Here is a 26,959-nt window from a genome sequence, read left to right on the forward strand (position 1 = left end):
AACATAAAGAAGTCCAGTTGTTATCTTTCTAAACTAATCGAAAACTCATTTAAAGAAAGGCAACTGGGTGTGCTTCATCTGCCCACTGAAGGAATCGAACACGCGACCCAAGGATTCGGCCCATTTGTGCGCATTAAGAAGCTCCGCTCCAGTAAGTCCGGCCCAGGGTTTCCCGGGCAGAGAAGCAGGAGCAGAAGAACTGCTCAGCTCCGCTTCTGTCCGAGAACTCCGCAACAAGTGGACGAAGAGGGGCAGCAGAGAAGGAAACGTTGGAAACGCGACACAAACGGTGAGAAGGTTTAAGATAATGCTTATGATCAGTTCATTTCTGAAATAAGAGACAATCAGTTATACTTAGCTCGCTGGATAGTTGAAAGCAGTTTATACTTTTTTTCTCCTTTAGTGAACCGGTTTACAGAGAACAGAGTGGCAAACGGTGATTTAAATAGTAGAAACAGAGAGTGGATGAAAAAAAGTCTGTGAAGGAGTCCTGGTTGTCCTCTGCACTTCAATTGTTGGTCGTCAATTGAAAAAAAAATAAAATCAAAGCTTCAATTTTTCCCACATTTTTAACTTTTCCCAACGCTCATTTTGCATCCAGTAACACAAAACCCGCCTTTAGTTGTTACTGTGTATGTCTAATGATGAGTGTGTTGCGTGTGGCAGGTTGCTGCGGCCCAGCGGGTGGATGCGCGCTCAGAGATGCGAGCCTCGGTTGCGGTGCTCCTCTGCGGTAAGTAACCTGCGCACCCTTTGAAGTCACTCCGTGTTTTCTGCTCCATAACAAACCCTCAGAAGCGATTCACTGAACGGATATGGCGGCTATCGAGCGACTTCAGGTCACTGGTCCTGCTTTGATTAGTCTGTGGAAGATGTGTAGCTTTGTTAATCCTGTAAATGCTGAGTTCAAAGACACGCAAGACCTGAAGGGAATACAACATAACAATAGCAGTGAAGTGAGATGGTCGGGGTCATACTCCCTTGATGCCTGCACTTGGTTCATAGAGTCCCTGTCAGTGAGAATGCGCTGTGATCAGCACAGTTTTCACTTGTCATGATGGAAAACAGGGAAGAAGACTGCTTTGCAAACTCATTTACAGCAAGCAAAAAAAGTCAAGAGTCAAGAACATTTCTTTCAAAGTGGCTTACACTCTAAAAAGATTTCTCTAAGCCTCGATGGTTGGAGTCAGGAACTATACCAAGGCACTATCAGAAACAGTAGTCTGGATGTGAGGCTCAAGGGATTGCCTTTTACATTTCCCTGTGCAGAGATAAGATAGCTGGTGTTTCTTTTTTAAGGGCCCCTGGTGCCTTCAGGGCCTCAGGGGTCGTCTGTCTGCGTCTCTGTCTTTCTCTGGGTGGTGTTACCGTGTTTTACGGTCCTCCTAAAATGGCCCAGTTGAATCCGCAAATAGAGACACCCACTGCACACATCTAGCGCCTACATACTTTCTGGATGTTAATGGTAAACACACAGGTTTATAGAATGTGGCTCACTCACCCATGCGCACACATTCACACTCCAATGAGTGTATCGGGAGCTACTCAGGGTTAAGTATCTCGCCAAAGTATCCACGGGCAAGATGCAGGCTGGGGCAGCCAGGGATCAATTGGTAGATAATGTGGTCTGTATCATTTCTAAGTAATCTTCTAGGTGAATGTGTGAGTGTGTCCAGTATTGAACGTGTGCAGCGATGAAGCTAAGAATTGAATACAAAGACATATCTGATTTAAATCTCTTTTCACTGCATCCTTCATTTGTTTAACACAACTTACACGGTACATGTGGGCTCCACTCCAAGCTGAGAGGTTGTGAGCTACACCTCTATTTCACTGCCTGATAACCGTCAGTAAATGCATTTGAATGCGTTGCTCCTTGCAGCTAGAAGCGAGTGTGCTTATTGCTGCAGTTAAAGTCTATGAGCGCCTGCTGTCAGGCCTCACTGATCAAATCTGCAGCTCTTTGTGATGGCTGACAGAGCTTAGTGGGAGGTTTCAGGACTGAAGTTCTGTCAGTGTTGCTGGCCTTAATGTCTCAGAGTCACATCAGAATAAACTTTGCAGGACAGTTTTTTTCTTTCTAAATCTGTCTGAATTGAATATACCCGTGCCCTTTGGTGCCTGTAATGGTTTACCCAGAGCTGCTTTTGTACACATTTTTACACAGCTGGACAATAAAGCACCGCATAATCCCATCACGTTCATATACTACTAACCAGCCAGCCCCGGTCCTTCTTGTCTTGCGTTTTTCCTGCCGGATGGCTCACTTACCAGCTTGCTGTGGTGTCGGTCCTCAGAATCATCACTCATGTGCTTCCCTGGAGAGAATCTTGTTGTGGCGGACAGAAGTTGGCCACAGTAGTAGTTCTATTCAAGAGATCCACTAATGAGCAGAACAAGTTCTGCTTTTGGCAGCCGCACCACAAGAACATGGAACAACCACGCTTGTGGTTCATGGACAGGAGAAACAATTACAGCAAGCAATAAACCTTTTACTCTGTACACAGCAGGCCTGTGTGTGTTGTTTAAGGGTATCAGTAGAAAATGTAACCACGCAGGTAAAGTGTAGGTCAGAGTTGATTCTCAGTTTTCCCATTTAGTAAGTCAAGAAGGAAAAAGGGATAAAGTGGGCTATAAATATGATTCCTCAAAAATTCCTGGCAAAATAAAAACAGTTTTTAGGAGAGTCAGGTTATGAGAAGACTGAGAGATGGAAATGACATGGAGCAAGGTTCAGTTCAGTCCAGCCATGGACTGTGGGCTTAACCCTGCAGGGGATAGAAGCCATGTACTCGTGTTTTATCTTTAAGCAATTAACAGCACTCAAGTCCAAATGTAATGATGGCGTTCTGTCAATTAAACCTGATCAAGTCACAGCCAGCGCACAGCTCATGAATCAGATTAACAAGAGCTTTCAACACGTCAATTACCAACAATTAAAAGTAAAATATGTCTTTGCTTCTGGTCTAATCTTCAACGCTATATACTTTCAGGAGTTTGATTAAAGGTGACTTTTTCAGGAGCTCACAGGCTTCAGCTTAAGTTTACTAAATTGGACAGAAGGACAGAAGGAACGATTAATGTGGTGAACTCTGATTTGACAAATGACTCCTGAGGATTGTTTTCAGACAGAGGAAGCTAACCCACTGCCAAACATAAATAAGAATTAAAGATAAATAGACTGACCAAGTATATCAGTAGGCATAGGACCTATTCTGTGTCATTTATGGCGCCATTATATCATCCTTGGACTCTAATAGTGTAGCTTTGCATTCACAGTTCAAAATAATCTTTATGGTCAAAATCACAGTGTTAGCAGCTGGAATAAGTAGACAGAGGTGGGAAGTGTTTGACCTGATAAACCTCCCGCGCTGTCATTACTAACATTGGGAGGTGTCCATTCAGATGTCTCTGAGGATGAGCTGTGAGGTCAAGGGTCAATTCCAAACCCACAGGTCAAAGGAGGGGTTAATTGGCGTGTGTCATTATGTGTGCGCGACAAAAGCGAGAAAGGACTCAGGCTGATCACAGGAACAAAAGAGTCAGCCATCCCTTCACTCTTCTTTTCTTTTCACATGCTAGTTTCTTTTCTTCATGACTCCAGTTAGAAGTAGGAGCTGCAGCGAGACGGCCATATGTGTTGGTGAAGCACAAATAAGCTCTGGCAAAAAGGCTAGTTACCTTTAGACGCCTACCTTTAGTATTCGAAACCATTTAAAGTGCAGTTGAAGGAGGCACCAACTCATCATTACTCTGTAGGAACGAAAGGAAAGAGCTGGGAATAAGAAAGAAAAGAAAGCAAGCAAACCTGAACATAAAAAAGGGATCTGGATTGCCTCATCGCACAAAGTAAATCCTCTGTAATACACCTTTCTTGCAGGTTTATGTGTGTAGGAATTTGGCTTTTTTGAACTGCTGATACCCTCCTCATGTGTGTGTGTGTGTGTGTGTGTGTGTGTGTGTGTGTGGGCAGGTGAGAGCTGGTTAGGCAGTGGGAACGAGAGAGTGTGTTCCCAAAGCCTTTGTAAGCGACAGCCTCCGGAAATGTGCAGATGCCAGAACAATGGTGCACTAAAGCCTGCTAACCACCAGTACTAGAAACAGAGAGAGAGGGGGGGAGACAGAGCCTGATTAAATAGAAGGGGGGTGGGGGGTACAATCAGGATAGAATCAGGACAATGAGAAAGAAGAGGGAGAGAAAGACTTTAGACACAGGGGTGGAGGGAGAGAGTAAACCTGTTTGTATAAAAGGACCATGAGTTGGGTTTCCTGGGCAGGAGCTTTTCTGGATGAAAAGGGGAGGTGCAGATAAACTAAAGGAAGGAGGACTTGAGGATGGGGGAGGTGATGGAGAGGAACAGGAAATGGTGCTGGCCTCATTAAAAACAATGAAGTGGCTGGTGAAGTTATGAACCTGAGTGGAGCTGCTGTGAGTCTCAAGGAGAACGAATGCGCAGCTGTAAAGAAGCGTGACCTGTGACCTGTCGTATGAAGACACACGATTGCAGACACATAGCTTTAGTTAGCCACTGTAAATGTTAATGACATAACACACTTTGAAAAAATCACAATGTTATTATTATTCACAGAAACATGTGAGACTAGGGAAAGCACGGTGTAGTTTAAAGTGGGCCTATTCTGCTCATCATGTTTTAGCTCCTCCCTGTTTTAGAGGTTAAGGACACTCTCACTTTAGGCCAGCTGTTTTCTGATTGGTTTCCCTTTGTAAGAGCAGCAGGTGGGTGGGGCTTCTGTGCTCATAGCTAGCAAGGATTCCTTGAGATGAGACTAATCCCATAAAGATCAAAGAAGGGAATAAACATGTTAAAGAGTTATGAAGCCTGAGCCTTTGGTTAACATGGATTAATTGTTCACACAATCTTTGTTCATGCTTAGTATGAGCATCATCCATTGGAACAGAATATACATCCAAAGGAAGTAAGGACGATTTGTGATGTGAGCGTGCAATCAAAAGTATGAAAGGAAAGCAGTTTTTATGCTAGATTAACAAATTATTTTCAGCAAATGTTATGAATGATGTTATGAATGGATACTTTTTATTCAATAAGATGTGGCTCTAATATCCACAAGAAGCAGAAATATGAATGTCCTTTTCCTTTCCAAAAACTGTGGCTGCACTGTCTTTATGTTTGTCAGATGCCAGGAGCTTTTATTGCTACGGGCCACAGGCTAAGTCCAATAACAGGATTAATGGAGTTCTGTAGCATAGCTTGTTAAAAACTAGCTATGCTCTCAGACGCGACCACACCTGATAGCAGACAAGCAGCAATTAGAATGTGACGCTGCAGTGTGGGAGGGTTGAAGGAAGGAGACGGAAGGGAGGAAGGACAGAAGGAAAAGGGGGATGAAGTCGAGACAAAGAGAAGAAGAAAGGAAGAAGGGAAGGATGGATTTGGTGTGCTTAGCATTTTCTTGAGATATTTGAAATTTTACTTGAGTTGCAGTGGAAGAAGTCACAGTGTGTGGTGCTTTCATCTTGGAGGCCTGTAATTACACACACACACATGCACGTGCGCATACACACACACCCCCACATGTAACCATGTACATATATAATGTTTCTTGTAACCTTGGGCTAGCTGTTTCATATGTTCCAAGTCACTGAATGAACAGTCCATGATTTACTGCTGAAATCAGATATGTATACTCCACAAAATGATGCATTAAAAATGTACTTCATTGAATATTATACTGCCCCCAAGGATTTTGGAGGCTTGTTTTTTATAAGTCATAGTTACAGGCTATTATACACTAATGAAAACATGGATGTAATGACTACATTGCATTTTTGCAAGTGGATCTATATCTTGCTCCTTTCAGGCAAGCATACAAGCTCCTACAGTGTGGCCTTATGGTCTTAGGTCATTGTGATTGCCCCGCCATGTTACAAATACTGCACCCATTTTCTATCTCCGTATTTCCCCACACCTCTCTTTCTACTCATAAAACTTACAATGGCTGTTGCTTCAATGCAGGAAAAAAAAGAAACCTTCTTTTGTGGCTGCTGCAGATTGTGGTACATAGAAGAGCCTGCTGTCTGTACTGAGTCAGACCCCGTTAGTCCTCTTTTTGGGAGTGTTTTTTTTTCTTCAGGTAAACGTCATTGTTTCACCTTGTGAATCCAGTAGGTCCCACACTGCAGTGGAAAGAGAAAGGCCGGAAGAGCTTATAAGGGGAATTTCCTGTAAGTGTGCCACACCTGCCCTGAGCTCCTGCAGTGAAATAAGGGTGAATATAAATGCAAAAAGACCCAGTTTGAGATACAGAAAACTTAACAATTCTTGGTTACCTTTGCTCCTCTCTCAAGGGACTAATGGGGTCATTGTCAGTTCAGACCTGGTATTACAAAATGACTTCATGAAAGCAGTATTCCCCAGTGTATTTTAAATTGTGCTCAGAGGATCTGACCTAAGCCTCAAGCCACACAAAGGTTACCCTCCTCTCTTTTACACATGTGGCAATTTCAGCATTTATCAAGCCGACACAGTGCAATTATGTTATTAAAGTCACTTAGAGTCACATACAGGAATGTGAGCACAAGAATAGACCACACTAAATGCTAATTTCAAGTCCCATGTGATGCTTTCAGTTTTCCCTCTAAGTGGAGCCAGATTTTCTTCATCAGGCACTCTGATTAGCACGTCCAGCAAACGAGTATGGAGTCTGCTCGGTGCTCTGGGTCACCTGCTGAGCACCAAGGCAAATACACAGCACCGTAATCACTAAAGAGACCCACAGGAGTGCAGTCTCTTTGGTTAAATGACCCAAGGAAAAGCTGCACCCAGCATCTGGTGGCCACGTGTGCCTCGTATTTGGTGGATTTATTGACCTTTAGACAACATGGCAGGGGGAGTGTGGCTGGTAGATCATTTTTAGGTTACAGCAAACATCTCACACAATCCTGCTAAATCTGACCTGCAGTGTTTCCATAACTCCCTCTGATCACATAAAGCTTACACTTTGTAGGTGTTATGTGATGGGACTCTACTATTTTGCCAGTTTTGCAGTGGGGACTTTAACATCAGCAGCATTTAAAGATACCGTAATTGCACAGCATAGATATATATCCACTCAAAGTTAGGTCTTGACTCCTTCTATCCATCCCAGCTGCAACAGGGTGAAAGATGGGGTGCACCCTGGACAGGCCACCAGTTTGTAAGCCTGTTTGACCAGTTTAATCTCCATAAGATGGAGATTATGCTGGATAAACTCACGAATATATGAATTATTCATGCAATCTAACATTTGATTGTGTTGATGTAGCTGACTAATGTATGTGAATTTCCCATTTGCTCATTCCCTGATGAAAAAACAAAATGCATCAAAATCATGCACTCTGTTTCACGTTGATGCTTCTTTGGATGTAAGTACTCAGTAACAACAGACATGTGGGAATGACGGCTTGCGGGGTGGGCACTAAATGCACTTAGCATGTTTCCCGTACCGCTAAGATAAAAACAGACATTGTTCTAGCTCCTCACTCCCCTGCCCACCTGTTACTCACAGTGTCTTGTTCCATATTTTCTCTCCGGTGCGGAGCAGCTCAGACATCTCCAGGACGGGACAGGAATGTGAGCATATCCTCTATTCCAACCAGCTGCTTCTCAGTGCCATGCCTTGTTAATGTAACAGTCTGTGTAATGGGCAGCGCCTGGCCTTGCTCACTGAAACTCTTGCGTTTTAGATATCAATGCAGGCGGTCAGTAATAAACAGTTGGGAAAGACTCAGAGGAGACGTCGGAGTTTTTATTATAGAAATGATTTGAAATACAAACTTTAATTGGTTTAAGACTTCACGTGTAAATGAAGTGAAATGTGTAAATAATGGCTTGTGTGTCTGTGGTAACTCCAGTTACTGCAGTTTTGAATTATGGTGTGCATCTGTAAGATGTCTCAGAGAAAGCGTACTAGAGCCCTCCATGTTAGCCTTGTTGATTATGACATTTTCCCCAAGATCCATGGCCCTGCTCTTAGGGTCTGCTTTTGTAATAATAATTTTGAGATAATAAAGAAATAATTTTGCTCTTATTCAGTAAAACTTTTGTCTCAGCCACTGATTTATTAGATTTTACAAGAATTTTGACAGATGTCAAGATTGTCGTGGGCCCTACGCTTAGCCTTGAATCTCTAACAAGAAAGTAAGAAATACAGACACAGTATCGTCTCTGCTATGGACATCATTTACTTAAATGATGGGTTACATCAAGGTTAGCAACTATTTTTAGGAAGGAGGCCTTTTTCAGTAATGAACAAGGTGAGCGGGAGGTCAGAGTGGTGAATCCACCGCTCTGACCTCCCAGTGCAGTAGACATTAAGGGAGGAGAGAGATGGGAGGTGAGCTGTGAGGTGAGGAGGAGGAAGACCAGCTGGTTGTTTGGCTGTGGGAGTTAACCGTCCATCAGCTAAGTGCCGAGCAAAGAGAGGACGGAGACGCATGGAAGGGGAATGTAAACTAATTAGCTAGGAGAAGTTAAAAATAAAAGCAGTTGACTTCTCTTTGCCGGGCCCTTAAAGCAGCTATGCCATGGTGACTGCTAAACATATCTGTGGTGCCTTCTAGTCCCACACTGTCTTATGTCATGCAGCTCTTAAATGATGCTAATCCTGTCTGTTCACTTCCCCGGGTGAGCTAATATTGGATCTGACCCTTCCATCATTTTATTAATGTTGGATGCATGTATTGTCTGTGTTCTCCCAGCAAATACGTGTGTCCTTACGTGCTTTCTCTTCAGTCCAATTTTTGACTGTTTGCCTTGGTTTCCTGCAGAGTTTACACTGGTTCATGTGACAGCAAACTGTCTTGCCAGACCGTGCTTCTGGAATGTACCACGCTGATGTCACATCCCACTCACACACACAGAGCTAGAGGTTTTCATTAGTCTGTGGATTAGATGGGTACAGCTGAGTGACAAATTTAAGGAAATTAAAGAGGCAAACTGAAAGAAGGAAAACCGTTTTACAGCTTTGTGATGGTGATGATGTGAAACCATATGCAAACAAAGTGTAGCTGATTTATTCCTGTAGTGAGCTGCAGGCTTCTAGTTGGAGGTGATATCAGTACTTGACATATTAGCCCACTACCATTCAGATTTATCACAGCTGTTGCAGTGCAGTTTCATCTCTGCACAGATTATGCATGCTGACTTTGAAAAACTAACAATATATTAATCTTAGGCTAGCTAATATAGTTGGTACTGAGTGAAAAGTATCGTTCTAACAGACTGTTCTCCTTCACTTTCTCAGTTTGCTTTGTGTGTTTGTTAGGCGAAGGTGTGTAGTATAAAACCAGACACAATTTCATAAAAAGTACTGAAGGTTGCAGATTCTGTCCACAAACTTTTACATTTTTAATTGTTCTTTTTTCCCCACATGCCAGTTTTTACAATGAGAATGTTTCACTGGTAGAAATCTTCTGTAATCTGTCACCAGTCTCTAGGCAGCGAAGAGTTACAGTAAAGTATGTAAATGCTGAGAGCAAAGGAGGTCATCTCATGCTGACAACTGAGAAACATTTCTCAAGAGTTTTGTGAAATAGTGCCGATTTAATGTGGTATATGGTCTGCTTATAGAGAATGGTCAGAATTTGAGTGCAATCAGTGGCAAGTATGAAAGGAATAAACAGGGTTCGTACGGGTGCTTGAAAATGCTTGAATTTTAATATTGTCCTTTCAAGTGTTTGTATTTTGGATGCGGTGCTTAAAACTGCTTGAAATTGTAACTGTATTTTATTCACAAATAACTATCTGATTGAATACTTTTCTTATCAGATAGAGAATTAAAATGAGCCGCAAAGTCTAAAAGCTAAATTTCTCCACCTGAGCTGCCTTGCTGGCAACCTTATCCTTTTAGTATTGTTGTGTGGTGCGTTTTTCTTTGTTTTAGCAAAAGGGTAACAAAGGCATTTAAATCAACCTAGGATGATTTGTTTTCATTTTCACGTGTTGTTACTGAGGTGATGTGAAGTGAAACGTGCATCCTTGTTTTTTGGGAATGTGCTAGAAAAGCTACAAAATTCACCTTGATAGTGCTTGAATTTGACCCTGAAAAAGGTGTATGAACCCTTAATAAAAGCAGACTTCACTTGGAGGAGGTGTGTGTGTGTGTGTATCGAGGGTGGTGAATTCATTTCTGAAAGCTCCGCAGAGTTTAATCTGTATCACTGCCTCTGACAGTCAGAGACTTTCCTTATGTGGAAGACCTTTCGCCTGAGAGCCAAATTTAACCATCCAAGGGCATGAATGTAATGATTTCATGTCATGTTTTTAACTCAAGCTGAGAATAGGTTAACAGCTGTTGGCAGTAGTACACGACATGGAAAGCAAAAGCAGTTTTTACGGTCTGATGTCAAGATTATTAGAGAACAAATATAAATAAATAAGAATGTGCTATGTGGCTGCAAGATGATGTACAAGCTACATTCAGTATGGTTTTACTAGGGTGTTACAAAAGCCTGGTTGAACAGCACTGTTTTGCAGCCTTTGTGACACACACACACACACACACACACTGCACATACCAGTAGCAGTGCCCGAGCCTCCCCTTTTTTCTTTCAGCTGTCACCCCACGTTTCACTTTGCATTCCTTTAATGACAGTATATCAGAAAAATTGAGGAGAAGAAGGAAGGAAGCAGCTGATGCACTGGATTGTCCTTGTGACATGGGCCTTGACATCCCCTCACTTCCATCAGTCATCAACATAATTATCAGTGCTGCAGTTTTTATTATGTTCTTGAAAAACTGATTAAATGATTAAAGGTAGTTTCCTTGAACCTAATACTGCTCCCTCTTGTTTTTAGTGCATGTTTGTGATCAAAAGTTCAAAGGTAAAAGCAAAGATATGCAATGTAAATTGATTTAAAACAAAAGTAGATCATCCGATAAGCCAGAATGAGCAAATGGCATTTTGTTGGTTGGTAAACTATGAGGGTTATAGGGTCACGGTCCAAGTCCAACAATGTTAGGTCCACTTTTAAAGAGACATTCAGTAATGCCAGCTAACAGCAGCTAACAGTGACACAGACATTGGTGCTTACCCACAGAAAATGTCAGGATATCCTCAACAATTCAGATCAGTACTGCTGTCATTAGACAGAAGAAGAGTATCTGCGGTAAATGGGGGATAAACAGTCTAGAAAAGTCAGCCATTGCTGTTTTTTTCTGCATTATCCTTGGATTATGTATTTGGAATTGTAAGGGGTAAGAAAACGGAATACAGACTGCAATTTAGTGACATCTAGTGGTAAGATTTTATACACTGGACCTTTAAAATCTGTCTGATTACTGTTGTCCTCTTCTTCTTCTTTTGGCAGCCCCCTTTAGGGGTTGCAACAGAGGTTCATTCATTGGAAAAAATATGTATTCCCTGGCCAGTTGGCGATTGTGGAAAGCTGCTTGCTGTTGCTAGGAAAAATTGTTTGCAGTAAAACACATGGTGCTGCACAGACAACCTCCTTTGCATTTGCTTTGGTTGTTGGCAGATTTCTGAAGTCATCAGTAGTTTCTATGGAGGATGCTGACTTGTTTGCAAACAGTTGCCAACCATGTGCTAAGCAGTTGTGAAACTGTGAAGCTAAAGTTAAAAAAGGATCCCCGCTCTCTTCAAAGTTTTGTAATGTGTTAGTTTCAGAATGAAAGTTACAGCTTTAACTTAGAGGGTGAATAGTCCCTGCTTCTGCTTTGCATTGTTCTTTTTTAAGCTTCATTACTGCTAAGTGCTTAGTTAGTGAGTGTTTTGAGACAAGTTGGCGTCTTCCAATTGCATGGAGGTTTATGGTGCAGCACCGTCTTTGTGACCAATCTGTTCATTATCCTACATGTCTTGTTTTTACAAGTGGTGATGTCATCCTGGGAGCACAGCGTAAAGCCGGTGAATTTTTCACAGAGAGATAAAAGACATCCAGAAACCTAGTGATTACACGACACATTAGATGTCTGTTTTACTCCTCCACCCTCTCCTCTCCACCTCTGATACATGTACACATGAACACCTTTGAGATTGTGTCAGTAGTTTCCCAAATAGGTATCAAGTAGCATCTGTGTATATCCTCTCATTGTCTGCACAAAGGCTGTCTCTCTTTTTTCTTTCACCCATCAAACCATCCATCTGACTCGCTCAGTGTCCTCTCAATGTCAGATTTCTTTGATAATAATAACTGCTCAACAAATCCTCTAACAGGTGTCTTTTGTGTAATCAACAAGCACACAGTTGTTCACTTAAAAGGGGGGCTACAAAAGGTTAAAGTGCCTTTAAACTGTCATTTGAGCCATGAGTTTAAATACATTAATGAGTGTATCTTCATGCAGAAGAAGATAGAAGAAGTGTTGGTGTAGATGCACAGGTGTGTGTGAGACTGTGACCTCATCTGCTTGTTGCGCACTTAGCTTCAACAAATGTGAAACTTTGTCAAATGCCAGTCAAACACAGGTTTCCTCCGTAGTGTATGTCAGGATTGGGTGTGTCATATGTCAGTGTCCATGTGAAATCCTCTGCGCTGTTGCCATCAGGCTCCTGTCTGAGCTCTCAGGTCATCTGACCCAGCGGTCCCCAACTTTTTTTGCGCCACGGACCGGTTTATGCCCGACAATATTTTCACGGACCGGCCTTTAAGGTGTCGCGGATAAATACAACAAAATAAAACTAGTACCGGTACCGAAAAAAAGAAGATTTATTCATAACACATGTGACAAGACCCAGGAAAACCGAGTTAACGATAAAAACGATAACAAAATAATGCTAAAAACCGATAAAAACCCTGAAAACCATACATTTCATACCCAAGCCTCAACTCTCGCGGCCCGGTACCAAACGACTCACGGACCGGTACCGGTCCATGGCCCGAGGACATATACAAAAATCTAAGCAGAAGCTCTTAGGGGACAGAGCGTTCCCCATTGTTGCCCTGAGGTTATGGCATAAATTGCCTTTGGACATTAGACAGTCACCTGCATTGTCCATATTTCAACTGCCTCATCTGAGAGTATAAAGGTATAGCAGGTATAGCACCTAGTCTTTCCTTATGTGTGTAAGCATTAAAAATATCAGTGTTTCACAGAAACGCCCAATTATGCAGAAGGTTGATGTCATGGCAGGCTCACAGTAGTCATTTAGACGAACATTACTCCCTCTTGAGAAAATGAGCTGAAACTGAGGCACATAAAAGGTTCAAAATAAGTGTGCTGTCAGTTAAGTTTTGGAGCCTTGCCCAAAGGCTTTCAGAATCCCACTGGCTCACCAAGATCTCAATAAATGCATGTAGTTTATTCTGCTACAAAAAAAGTTCATAGTAAGTTGTTAAGTGTTAGCATTTTATCTTTTAGGGCCATTTAAAGTGCATTCATAGAGAGGGAGGGAGGATTAGAAACACCTGTTATTTGACAGCCCATAGACTGACAACAAGCACCCGAAGATCTCGTCTCATACCAGTTTCCTCATAGCAGTACATACACAAACGATCAGAGGTCCCAGGAGGAGGAACTCACGTCAAGATGTCCGGTGGAATGTGTGATGGCTGCTGCTGGTTGTCATGAAAGTTTATGAGGTTTATTTTAACTCCCACACATAGCACTGCTGTTCAGTCACAGCGAGGCTCTAGTTTTGTATCACCTAGACGCCCTGTCTCGGTACTTTGTGGTGCTCACCAAATCTATAAAAAACAGGTGTTTCTGCTTTTTTACGTAGCTTACAAGTCTGGCTTAGAGTAAATAATCACATCCCTATTATAATCACCATCAATAAAAAGGAAACCTGCATTGGCTTCTTCCCATTGGCTTTTAGCCAGCGCCTGTGCTCGGGTCATTTCTTTGGAACACATCAGAGCCTGTTAACCTTCAGAGCTGCTTTGACATAATGTTGTCCCAACACTGAAATATTTCTTGCTACTGTTTGATTGAGAATTCAGCTATGACTTATTGATAAAATCAGATTTTTGTTTTGTTTTTTGTATAGCTGAGCATTATTCTTTGTATGTGGCCAGTACAGCATATCTTTATTAACAAAAGTGCTACACTGTCAAAATGCACAAAGAACAATAGCACAGATGTCACACTGCTCATGCTGTTGTACAGATATGGACACAGAGGTCACTGAAATCTGTGTTTTCAGTTTCATATATAATATCATTGATAATCTGTAGAAGCAAACTAATTTGTACATAGTTATTTTTGACCATTAGCTCATATTATTTCCTTACAGGGAGTGATGTGAGAATTTCCTGATGTTAAAGGCCATTGCTAACTATATCTGCCACCATTTCAAAAGTTTCTCTTTGATATTTTGCAGGGACTCACAATGGATGTTGATGAAACTAATGCAGCAGTATTCCATTGACTCAAAGCTGCACATGTTTAGTTTCACTACCCATCCTAGAGTCTTTTCCTTGGGAAGTGATAAGAGCTTGTGATGTTGTCTAAATAATCAGCTCAGAATGGAGGGTACTGATTAGGTCTGCTTTACTTGCCAACTCAAGCTCGTGAGTGGGTGCACTGCTGGACAGTGATGCAACCATTGTTTCCTGTTCGCTTTAATGAATTTCCTGTGTTCTTTCCTTCAGTCCTGACTGTTGCTGTTGGTCAGGACCCCAGTCAAAGCCACGGCTGTGCCCATGGCAGCTGTTACCCAGCAACTGGGGATTTACTGGTTGGACGAGAGAAGAACCTTAAAGCCTCATCCACGTGTGGAATGAGATGGAAAGAGCCTTACTGCATTGTCAGTCATTTGCAGGTAAGTGTTTTTGTTGAACTCTGCTTTAATCTCAAGTAACAATTGAAGGAGTTAAATGTGTTTCTTCACTACATTCTGTCTGTGACTCTGTCACACTTCCTATTTTGCTGTCCTGCCGCAGGATGAAAAGAAGTGTTTTGACTGTGACTCGCGACGGCCTTATAATCCACTGTACAACACCATCAGTCACCGGATAGAGAATGTAATCACTACCTTTAAGCCTCACCGCAAGAAGTCCTGGTGGCAGTCTGAGAATGGTGAGGAGACTTTATGGTCATCTACTGATTTCCAAGCCAAGTTTTTGAATAAAATCTCTTTGGGAATCATCTTGTTGGTGCAAAAAACCATTTTACCTGTAAATGAAAATAACTGAAAAAAAGCAGCTGTTGTCCAAAAACAATGTTCAAAAACTTTCAGAAAGCCTGGAGAACTATTGCTAAAAACAACTTTAAAACTGTAAGAGAGTCTAGCTCTTTGGAAGCAAAATATGAAGACATGAGGAGTGATTTTATGATTGATGAGACCTACAGTGGGTTTTTGTTATTGTTAAATGTCTCTTAGATTAGCGTGAAATTTTGCATAGTTTTCACACTTTCCTGTCAACCTCAGATGTACTCTGTGTTTAGTGTGTTTTGCGAATATTATCAGCATGTGCCAGATCATGTTAGCATTCATGTTAGCATGTAGCTTAAAGACTGCTGGACATAAGAGCAGTAGACTCATCATATTCCCACATAGCAAAATTGGTATGGCCCTGATCTGGCCCACACAATGTGCTTACACATGTCCCACATACCGCAAAGAATGACGGCCCTTTGGTGGCCCAGATCTCGCTTGCCTGAGATGGGCCAGCACAAGGAGTATAGTATTGCAACATGGCATTTGGGTCTTCTAACTAAAATAGGAAAATAGGAACATAAATAGTGCCATCATTGCCAGACCTGGCCCACATCTGGTTGACATACACCCTGCCATGACACCGGTCAGTCAGAAGTGCCAGTTTAATACCAGATCTGGGGCAGACCTGTTTTCTATGATCCTGGGCCACATAACCCAAACCACAATCAAGCTAGATGGTAAATGGCCTGCATTTGTATAGCGCTTTACTTAGTCCCTAAGTACCCCAAAGCGCTTTACACTACATTCAGTCATTCACCCATTCACACACACATTCACACACTGATTATGGCAAGTGCACTGACAGAGGCGAGGCTGCCGGACACCACCGGAGAAATACAGTATTAGTTTTGTACACTTATACACACACACACACACACACACACACACACACACACACACACACACACACACACACTCAACCACACACTGTGGCCAGCATCCTCTGAACAGCTACAGATGTCCTTAATAACAGAGTGAGCTCTGCATGCTGTGGCATCTGAACAGAGTGAGGGAAAAGGAGAAGATGAAAAGTTAAGACTCTGATGTCAAAATAAGAGTGAGAATAAGTGGAATATTTAAGACAGGGTGGTGCACAGTAATAAAAACAGGAAGAGGGACAAACTATAACTGTTTTTTTCCAGGTGAGTTAAATTCTTCATCACTATAAGTGGTCGTAAGGATCTGTGCATGACTGGCCAATTTGACACAGTGCTCGTTTTAGTTGTTTGTGAGTCATTCCACAGTAACAGAGTGGTGTTGATGACAGCACTGTGAAGCTCTAGACCCAGAATAGATCGGGGAGAAACAGAAGAAGAAAAAGAGGGGCAGGAAGTACAGTGACTATTTTTACTCCTGGTAGCTGCAGCTTTTTCCATGGCATCTTTGTGGCATTTGTTTGGTGAATGTGGCAGCGCTCACAGAAGGCCGCTTTGATAAGGACACAGTGCGTTGATTGTCTTTACATATTAAATAGAAAGCCCATTTCCTGGGATTGCATGCAAAAATTACAAGGACATGCAGGAAAAAGCAAAAACCAAACAACCAAACCAAGCAACAGGAAATAACCAAAGGCAGTGATTAAGAATCCTGATGAAAACAGAAGGAGTCCAATAAAAGGACAGGACAACAATGAGGATGAGGATAAAACACAAGGAGGGAATTTAAAACACAGAAAGCCACACAAGGGACTGACCTTCAAAATAAAACAGGAAATTAACTGACAGGAACAAAAAACAAGCTTGATGCAGACATGGGGAAATATAGGAAACACACAAAAAAGTGTAGGATTATTAAAATTTAAAGGAGCTACAACTCTGTTAAATTTCTTGAATACTGATCAAGTAGCAGAGGGCATTGTTAATCATTTTCTGCTGCTTTGGTGTTACTGAATTTAATAACAGGTGAACTAGAGGGGCAACAATGGGACAACCTCCAAAACAGGAATGGTTTCAGAGGTAAGGGTCCCTATTGGTCGACTCCTCCAGGATAGCACATCAGTATGTACATTTGCCAGAAGGTTTGCTGTTTCTCCCAGCACATCTCAAAGCCATGGAGGAGACTCGAGAAGAGGGAGTTACTCTAGGAGAGCTGGCATTTGCTATAGAATACCAGAATCGGCAGGTCCACCACTGGCACCACTTTCACAGATTATGTTTTGATCCATTAGATGCTGCCCAGTTTCACCTCAGTCTGTTCAGGAGCTCAGTGGTCTTCTGGTCTAGATCTGGGAGGAGATCCTCCAGGACACCATCTGTCATCATCTGTCTCATTATATGAGCATGGGCCAACATTGTCAGGCATGCATACAAGCACATGAGGCTATACAAACTGAGTAGCATCTGAGTAGCTGCAGTGAAATTTCATGTGTTTTTAAAGTGTTCATTTATTTTTTTTTGAGCAGTGTACAAGGATCAGGCAAAAAATAAGCCTTCAACAGAATTATGAGTGTCAGGTGCTCAGTGGAGCAGGTGTGTTGTGTGCAAACTCATTATGTGTGTTTCGATTCAGTTACATAAAGCAAAAACTGATCTATAATAAAGGTCAGAATCTACTTTCTCCTCGTTTTCTTCTCTCTTTTCTGTGCCTCATCAGCTTCATAGTAGAGTGTGCTTGTCATTCTAGTCTAAGAGAGTCTGACCTTATTGTCTAATAACACATTGGTGTAGGAAAAAAAGAATCAAGAAAGACGTGCAAGCGACAGGAGGCCTGAAAGGAACCATAGGGAGGGGAATATGAGGACTGGGCTCTTACAAAAATGAGCTGTGCAGAGAGCATCATGGAAGAAGGTGCATGAGTTTCAGAACACTTTCACTGAAACTCTGGATGTTCTTACTCTGCCACTTCCACTGCCACACAGCAGCATCTACACGCAGATGATACAGCAACACGGGTAGAGTCTAGTGCCCAAAATATTTTATTAGTACTATGGAAAGATCCTTTTGGCTTTGTTACTGCAGAATTAACACAAAACAAGGAGAACAAGAGTGAAAGTAGAGTGGCCCTTCAGAGAGAGAGCTCTACAGCTCAGGAAGTATGTGGGCATTTCCGGCAGGCACTCCGCATTTCTCCTGCCAACAGTGAATGTTTTTCCTGTCAAGGATCCATTCCACCAGCCAAGTGTGTGGTTACCACTTCACATAATGCCATTAACCTTTATTCTGTGACATCCATCTGTGGGAAATGATCATTTGAATGTAAGCAGTTTATAAATTCTTCATGCAAACCAACTGACGGACATTAGCAGATACAGAATGAGTGAGCCTTATTAACATCTCTGCTATTCCTTGTCTTTGTTCCCACAGGAAAGTCGGATGTCTTTATCCAGCTGGATCTGGAAGCAGAGTTTCATTTTACTCACTTGATTATGACGTTCAAGGTTAGAAAAATATCACAGATCATTATTTTGACCTTCATATTTTCACATGCAGTCAAAATCATATATGAAACAAAAAGGCGTTGTTCTTTTACAGACTTTCCGGCCAGCAGCCATGCTGATTGAGCGTTCAGCAGATTTTGGTCGTACCTGGCAGATCTACCGCTACTTTGCCCATGACTGTGCCGCTGTCTTTCCTGGAGTCTCACAGGGTCCTCTGCGTAACATAAATGACATCATATGTGAGTCACGCTACTCTGATATTGAGCCATCGACAGAGGGAGAGGTGAGCGACTGTTTTGACGCACTAATCCAATTTGAGACAAATGTGAAAATGACCTTGATCTTAAAGCATTGTTTAAATCTTTGTCATTTAGGTGCTTTTTGTAGTCCACACGTAGGACACACTTACAGCCTGGTAGTTTATCAGTTTATAAAATTTCCTAGCAAGTGAAAAATTCCCAGTTTAATCCTGGAAGGAAACACAAATCTTTTTTAAGGTTTGCAACATGCAGGGCATTTGGTGTACAAATTAAATGCTGCTTTGCTGAGCCCTTGCGAATAAGGGAGCAGCTCAAAGTAGCTTTAGGTGTAGAAATTTACTTTCTCGCTGAGAGTCTTCGTGCCGTTTTGCTCTCACTCTCTTACCTTGTCTTGGACTGTAACCAGGGGGAAACAGCCTGGCTCAAAATCTGTCAGTGTGGTTCTTTTCTGGGGTAATTATTAAACTTTAAAAAGGAGGTAGGCTGTTTTGTTTGTTTCAGTTTTTTCCTTTTTGACAGAGCAATATCAAGAGTATCTATATTTTGTTCTGCTAATCCTTTGAAGGCTGGAAATTAAGTAGCAAGTCCTTTGTCAGTTTGGTCTCCAAAATAACAACACTTCTTTTAACAGATTCTGAGCTTTCAAGTAGCACCTACTGTCCTAAAAAAGGACAACTAACATTTTCTATTTGTTAATTTTGTCATACATGCATATAACATGATGTGGCATAATACACATATGTAACGCATGTGCATAATATTTATTTCCCGGCTTAGGTCATCTACAGAGTGTTGGATCCAGCCATCAAGATTCAGGATCCATATAGCCCGACTATACAGAGTAGGTCCCACACAACAGCATGCAGCAGTCATCAAAAATGTTAAACAGATAAAACACCTGGTCTATATTGGCTGAATCTTTCTTTTTTGGGGTTTAATATTAAAACATATCAGGCATCATTTACATGTTTGACTAACAAGTGAAAGGTTGTTGTTCAACTCCAAAACCTTTTATGCGGTTATGTCAGGAAAGGCATGCAGAGCTACCCCTTGTGACAAGGGAGCAGTTGAAAGTAGCTAGCTAAAATTAGCAATGGAAAAGTGCCTGTGAACTTGTTTTTATGTAATTTGTTTTATGTAATTTATATGTATTTTTAAGAGATCTCGGACAGTTAGCACATCTCAGAACAGAGAGGTCGTCCACAGTTTGCTGTGGACTTTCCTTTGCAGTAACTTCATTAACAACAGGATCAAGGTCTGACAGGAAGCAATGCTCTGTGTTCTCTTTGTGTGTTCAGGTCAGATGTTACACATGGATGTCTGATTTGGTGAAATAGCAGCCAGTCTCTCAACCAGTCTTGTGTTTCAACCAAAGAAACCTTCAAACCTTTTCCCTCACTGTCTTAAAGTTTGTCAGAACATGTCCATTCCCCTTCTGCTCCTTCTCTAGTCTGAATGGCCATGTGGTTTCCTCCTCCAATCACCCCAGACTAGAATAGCCTCTGCCCTGGTGACTGGATCCACTGGAGGTTTCTTCCTGTTAAAGGGGAGTTTTTCTTTCCCACTGTCACCTCTTATGAGCAAGCTGTAAGTGCTTAGGTATTATTGTAGGGACTTTACCTTACAATATAAAGCACTTTGAGGCGACTGTTTTTGTGATTTGGTCCTATAGAAATAAAGTTTAATCAAATTGACATGTTGCAGGGATAAACGTGTGTAAAGCTACTCTTACTCTGTATTGTTTTTCAGATAAAAAGTAGCAAACCACACCAGTGTCCTAGATTACACCCACCCTCATCACATCTGCTATTTTGTGCTGCTTTTGGTAGATTGAGTAGGTCATTACCGAAACGACATAGCTGTATCCATATTCAGAAGTTGGTACATTGTTGGTAGGCCACCCTTCAAAAACATTGGTGAATATCTTAATTTGCCCAGCTCAGTAATTATTGCCCTAAGAGTTCTTGATGAGCAGTTGCTTCTGTAAAAACAAGCTTCTGTTACAGTCTTATAATGAAGTACATGATCATGTAAATGAAATATTACTAGAAGACACCCACGACAAATGTGTAAAAAAAATCAAACCAAACCCTCTGCCCTTTTCCCCTTCTAGTCATACTCACATTTATCATCATAAATCAAACTCCAGCAGACACAATTAGCTCTTGTTATTCAGCTGTGACACGTCTCTCTGGGGTGTGAAACATGGCCCTGCTGTGTGGAAGACATGGTGAGATGTGAAAAGCAGCTGTTTCTCTCCCACGCAGCCTCCCCGTCCTAACCCTCATATTTAGACTGGCAGGACATGAGAGCTTTTCCCAGAAACCCTAGCATGATTTCCAGTGCATCAGCAGAGGCTGTCCGGCTCAGTTGTTAAATATATTAGTGGAGCTGGTCCACATGTAGTACTCTAACTGCCTCACAGCTGAACTGTTTATATTTAATGTCTGCTGCTTGCAAGACAATTGATTATATCCAGTTATATCCATTATTAGTTCTTCTTCGGTTGCTGTTTAATTGTATCTTTGTCTCTTGAGGAAGAACCCAGCAGGGCACGTTACTGATGGACATTTACAATAATAATATTACTCACTTAATATTCACCTTTTGTGACCTAAATCCTTCGACCACACTCAGTACACACTCACTGGAATATTATACAGGAAGCTCAGTTGAGAACACAAAATCCTTAATTTTACTTGGTTTTCGGGTACTTGCCATAGCGTTCATGCAGTACTGACGTTCTGCAAAAATGTCTTTAGCATTACTGCAGTGATTTATAGGTCTGTGATATTTAGGAACTTTATATTATTCTTGATTGGTTTTTTTGCCCGGGTGGTTTCTGCTTTGTCGCAGTGAAGGGAAAGGTCCTGTGTTCTAACATGCACTATGCTACATAAACATTAGTTTGTGCGGTGACTGCTATTGGTAAACAGCTGGACTATAACCACAGAGAATGCTCCAGCATGTCGACAGGCTGAAAAGACAGACAAATCCCTCTGGAAAGCAGTGAGCTTCCTTCCCTAGCTCGTGCCAAATAGTTTCAGAAGATTAAGGTACAGGATGAGGGAAGGACTCTCTCAACGCCACATTCCATTACTGTCTGTCATTTTTGGACATGGTGTCAGTTTAAAGCTGAAGTTGTGCTTGATATATTCAGTTAGCAGCACCTGTAGTTTCTACTCTTTATAGCAGACAATTAAACAAGTCAAACAGGTGTAGTTCTCAAAGGTGTTTGAACTAAGACGCTAAAAAAATATTGCCAAAAATAAATTCATATATGACTGAAATATTTTTACCGTAGTGTAAGGAAGTACATATAAGGTGTTTGGACTGGCGGCAGCAACAAATGTAACGTCGAGGTACCTCAGAACTATGATGGCTAACCGATCCTTCCTCCATCCCAAATCATTAACTTCAGTTAGTGCGTAATGCTTTGCCTCACATTCAGCTCTGTTATGCTCCACTGGCTGACGTCCTCATGCTGCAGCAGTGATCCTTTGGACAGTTGTGTTTAATGGGGATGGACATCTTTTATAAACCCCTTTTTTGTAAATTACTTTCGCTACCCCACTAATGTCATACATTAACTAAAAGAGTTTAGCTGTCATCTAGTTTTTTTCTTCCCACTGTCACCAGTGTTCACTGATAGGGGATCGTCTGATTGGTATATATTTTTTTCTATTGTCGGGGCTATACCTTTCAGTACAAAGTGCCTTGAGGTGCTTGTGATAAAGTTGAATTTAACTGAATTAAATTATTAGTAAGCTTAAAATATCTGCACCCTGTTCCTCTTCTGCTTATTCCATCTGTGTCTTCTTTCCATCAGACCAGCTAAAGATCACCAACTTGAGAGTGAATTTCACCAAGCTTCACACTCTGGGGGACAACCTGCTGGACCCCAGAGATGAAATCAAAGAGAAATACTACTATGCAATATACGAGCTTGTCGTTCGTGGAAACTGCTTTTGTTATGGCCATGCCTCAGAGTGTGCCCCCATTGATGGCATCGAGGATGATGTAGAAGGAATGGTGAGTGATGAAGTTTTCAAGAAAGAACAGTGACGTCAGAAAAATCCAATACAAACAGAATCTCACATGTTTTTTAACTAAGCAAAAAATATATGTATTTGTACTTTGGTTGGGTAACATCGGAGGTTTCTTCCTCTTAACAGGGAGTTTTTCCTTCCCACTGTCACCCCCGATGAGTGTTTGCTCATCGTGGTTCATCTGATTGATTATTGTCGGGTCTTTAACTTACATATAAAGTGCCTTGAGTTGACTGTAGTTGTGATTAGGCTCTACATTTTTAGTTTTGCTACTGTAACTGTCCACTTTCTGCTGTGACCCAACAAATTTCCCACGTGTGGGACTAATAAAGGGTTATCTTATCTTATCTTATATAAATAATATTGAATCCAACTGAATAGAATATAAGCTATATATATTATTTGCCTGCAGTCTCGAAGCCAGTGACAATGCCCACAACTACTACTTTGTAGTACTCACAGTATTAGCATATTAGATAAATTAATTGATAAAGTTGTTATTATGTAGAGACGATCATGAATATATGCCCAGAAAGAGATTTTATTAAACAGCTACATAAATATAAAATGAATGCTTATATCCCACAAAGTTAAGGGATGCATTTATTTGGCCAGTTAAAGTAGGAAAAATGAAACATGACTAGGTCTTACTCAACTCCCATTCCAGTTGCCAAACGTGCCATTAAACATTTGCTTGGTAAAGGTCTAATGGTGAAACATTCAACCCAGTACCATGGCAAAGGGTGTAAGCGTGCTTGACTGTGTGCACAGACTACGGTACAGAATACAGAGCAGTGCCTTTAATTAGCACATTACAGCCTGATTTTTCTCATCATTTCAGTGTTCTTCTTTAAGCCCCCATTCCCTTACTTCTTATCTCATGCTAAGGTTCATGGCAGGTGTGTCTGTAACCATAACACTAAGGGTTTGAACTGTGAGCAGTGCGACGACTTTTACAACGACCACCCCTGGAGGCCAGCTGAAGGACGCAACACCAATGCCTGCAAGAGTGAGTACGGATGAATGAGCTGGTTATGTTTAACATTGTAACTGTTGTAGGTTTATGAGAATAGAAAGTGAAATAGCTCACACACCTCAATAAAAGTTTAAAAAGAAGGAATAAAAGTAAAGGACTAATAATGTATAAGGAAGGACTCATTAACATGAAATAAACCTGTTTTTTCTTCAGAGTGTAACTGTAACAGCCACTCGACAGCCTGTCACTTTGACATGGCGGTGTATTTGGCTACGGGAAATGTCAGCGGAGGAGTGTGTGATGACTGTCAGCACAACACCATGGGACACCACTGTGAGATATGCAAACCTTTCTACTACAAAGACCCTGTCAAGGATATAAGAGACCCAAGAGTTTGCATACGTGAGTCTGATAAAAAAAGGAATGCTTCTTTGAAATATTCACATTTGCTGTGTTGTGCAGGATTTACCGCCTGCTTGCACAGCTCTTTGGCTACGCGGGGAGAGAGATTGTGGGAATTCAGGCACAAACTTGTGTGCAGTCCTCCAAAAGCCAGCATGATCATAGTGGTACTGTGGTACAGGCTGATTTTACCATGAAGAAGAAGAAATGGTTCTTCGTTGTTGTTTTTTTCTTTTACAAAAGCATTCTTTGCATAACATTGACTCTTCCCTCGTTGGCAGGAACAGGTCTAAGGACACAAGCCTGAAAGGTTCTGTGTAGCTTTTGGATAAAGCTAACATAGCAGCATGCCTGGACCTTTACCTGTGGCGTTATTTAAACACAAACAATGGAAACAGGGCCAAGTGGCTAGCCTGGATATGGATATACCATAACTGTGATCAGCCTATCAGCTTTCAGCTGCAGTTTCGAGGGGTTAAAAGTGCTCTGTGTGTAGTGCTGTATTTATCCACACAAAAGTTCTTTTAAAAGTCTATAATCAATGCATGTGCACTACAGGCTTCACGTTTCCGCCTCTGGTTAAGACGAGTTTGATGAAGTTAAAATTAAGTTAAATAGTTTAGTAATTATTCTGTCAATGTGAGAGCTGATGCTTCTTGTTGGAGGATATATTTACAGTGTTATAGAAACCTCTGCATGGACCTGTACTGGGCCATGTAGTATTTTATGAAAATCCCTGGATTCACAGCAGAAACCACACAAACTAGACTAAGTGTAGATTTTCATCATTTAATGCTGCACGTTTTTCCCGCAGCGTGTGACTGTGACCCAGACGGTTCACAGAATGGGGGGATGTGCGACAGCCACACGGACCCGTCTCTCGGCATGGTGGCAGGTCAGTGCCGGTGCAAGACTAATGTGGAGGGGCCGCGCTGTGACAGCTGTAAGACAGGCTTCTTTGGTCTGAGCACTGACAACCCTCATGGCTGCCAACGTGAGTATATCCCCTCTTAGCAGTCACACAAGTTCTGAATAGTCTCTGTCTACTACTCACTACTATCTCCACCCTATGCCCCCACCTACATCCAGCTTGTCAGTGTGACCCCAGAGGAACAGTGTCAGGTAGCTCCCAGTGTGACCCAGTCAGCGGAGACTGCTTCTGCAAGCGTCTTGTCACTGGACGCAGCTGTGACCAGTGTCTGGTACGATGTCACAAACGCACTTAATGTTTTAGACTTATCTTAAATGTCTTCATTTTTCATTTTATGTACTCCCTCTTTGTCTCTTTCCCCACAAACAGCAGTAACCCATAGAAGGTTGTGATTAACCACGGCAGACCCGGTGACATGTCAATGCTCTTCAGCATGCTTTATTTCACAGTTGTTGTTAAACACACGGTCGCAGCTCTCCTACTACCAGCCGCACACATCACCAACAACAACCACCACAGTGCCATATTTAAGATCCGCCTTCCCTGCACGACACCGCAGGCCACGCCCCGCCACAAAGGTGTTTTCCAGACTAAAGCCGGTCAGTCATTCTTGGGCTTTATGTCTAGATCTGGCTGAAAAGTGATAGCCAGAAATTCATATTCACCCACTGAGCAAATTTCCATTGATTACAGATTTAATGTCCTAGTGGTCAAGCTGGTAACCAAATAAATCAATTTAGGTTAACTTTGGATCAGAAGTAAAAGTTTGGAAGACATCTGAAGAACACCCAGCTGTTTAAAAAGTGTAAACAAACTAAAGTTCAAGCAACAGTTGGTTGGTGTACAGATTCATATTCCTAGAGAGCGATTTTTAAAAAACAATTTATTTTTTAAAATAAAACAAAGCACTTAATATATATATATATATGTAACAAAAAATCATTTATACCATCGAAATGGGGCATAAACCTGCCGGATGAGGTCATGTCATGCTGATGTGCCAGAGTGGTGAAGTGGTAAGCGATGCTTTGATATAGTTGTAACATAGTAACATCTTGCTGCCATTTTGCCTTCATTTGATAGTTAGAGTCATTAGAGGTGAGACAGAGAACAGGGGAATTACCTGCAGCAAAGGTCCTGAAAGGTAACTTGGCAGCTGAGAGCGTTCACAGCCGTGTGTTCCCTCTCAACAGCTCAGACCTCCTTAGTTTGCTTCTTTCTTTTAAACCACTCCTCCCCCTTTTTACATGCTGTATTTCACATCACAGTTGATACAGTTTAATTACAACAGCATCAAATTAAGTTTGACATTTCCTCACACCCTCTCTGGCCAGAAGGTGATCAGCTTCCTGTTATAATTCGTTCTCTTGTCAAAACCCCCCTACTCAGCCAGGAATAGTGTAGGCAAGAATGTGTGCTCCTGCCTGGGTCATGCGTCTAAATTTAGCCCAGGGATTTGTGGCTTGTCCGGTTGGTGTGGGTTACAGCAGGCCCTAAATGGTCAGGTCTGGACCTGGTCCACAAGTGGATCCTGTTGTTTTACAAGCCTGCTTTTAGGAGCATTAATGTTCAGTGGAAAACTATTTTTAAGCACCCTGTCACTGCTTTGAAACTTTAATTATATATTATTATATATTATAAATTATCAGGGTGAATGCACATTCATCCATATCCTTCTGTGTCACCGCAGAGGGATGGATGTGAGGCTGGAACCAGAGCACACAATAAGCAATAACCAACTTTTTATGTAACTCTAATGGAGAAACCACAAAGTATTCATTTAGCAGGCAAAACATAAAAGTAAAAAGTGAAACTGCTGACTGCGA

The 26,959-nt window shown here is 41.7% G+C and overlaps 1 protein-coding gene across 2 annotated transcripts in view; it reads left to right on the forward strand.

Annotated features, from left to right (window-relative positions):
• Nucleotides 1–232: 232 nt before the first annotated feature.
• lamb2 (laminin, beta 2 (laminin S)) overlaps nt 233–26,959 on the forward strand; it is a 44,193-nt gene continuing 17,466 nt past the window's right edge. For both annotated transcript variants that reach the window (XM_085449096.1, XM_085449097.1), the window contains exons 1-12: nt 233–289; nt 667–733; nt 14,571–14,740; nt 14,862–14,997; nt 18,442–18,515; nt 18,610–18,798; nt 19,553–19,616; nt 22,605–22,807; nt 23,713–23,833; nt 24,014–24,202; nt 25,017–25,196; nt 25,292–25,404. In XM_085449096.1, coding sequence (XP_085305222.1) covers nt 703–733; nt 14,571–14,740; nt 14,862–14,997; nt 18,442–18,515; nt 18,610–18,798; nt 19,553–19,616; nt 22,605–22,807; nt 23,713–23,833; nt 24,014–24,202; nt 25,017–25,196; nt 25,292–25,404 — 1,470 coding nt within the window. In that variant the 5' untranslated portion in view covers nt 233–289; nt 667–702. The remainder of the gene's footprint in view (nt 290–666; nt 734–14,570; nt 14,741–14,861; nt 14,998–18,441; nt 18,516–18,609; nt 18,799–19,552; nt 19,617–22,604; nt 22,808–23,712; nt 23,834–24,013; nt 24,203–25,016; nt 25,197–25,291; nt 25,405–26,959) is intronic.

This window comes from Copadichromis virginalis, linkage group LG23 (genome assembly GCF_057382275.1).
Source record: "Copadichromis virginalis isolate Kocher_CV1m ecotype Utaka linkage group LG23, C_Virginalis_male_GT1.1, whole genome shotgun sequence".
NCBI lineage: Eukaryota > Metazoa > Chordata > Actinopteri > Cichliformes > Cichlidae > Copadichromis > Copadichromis virginalis.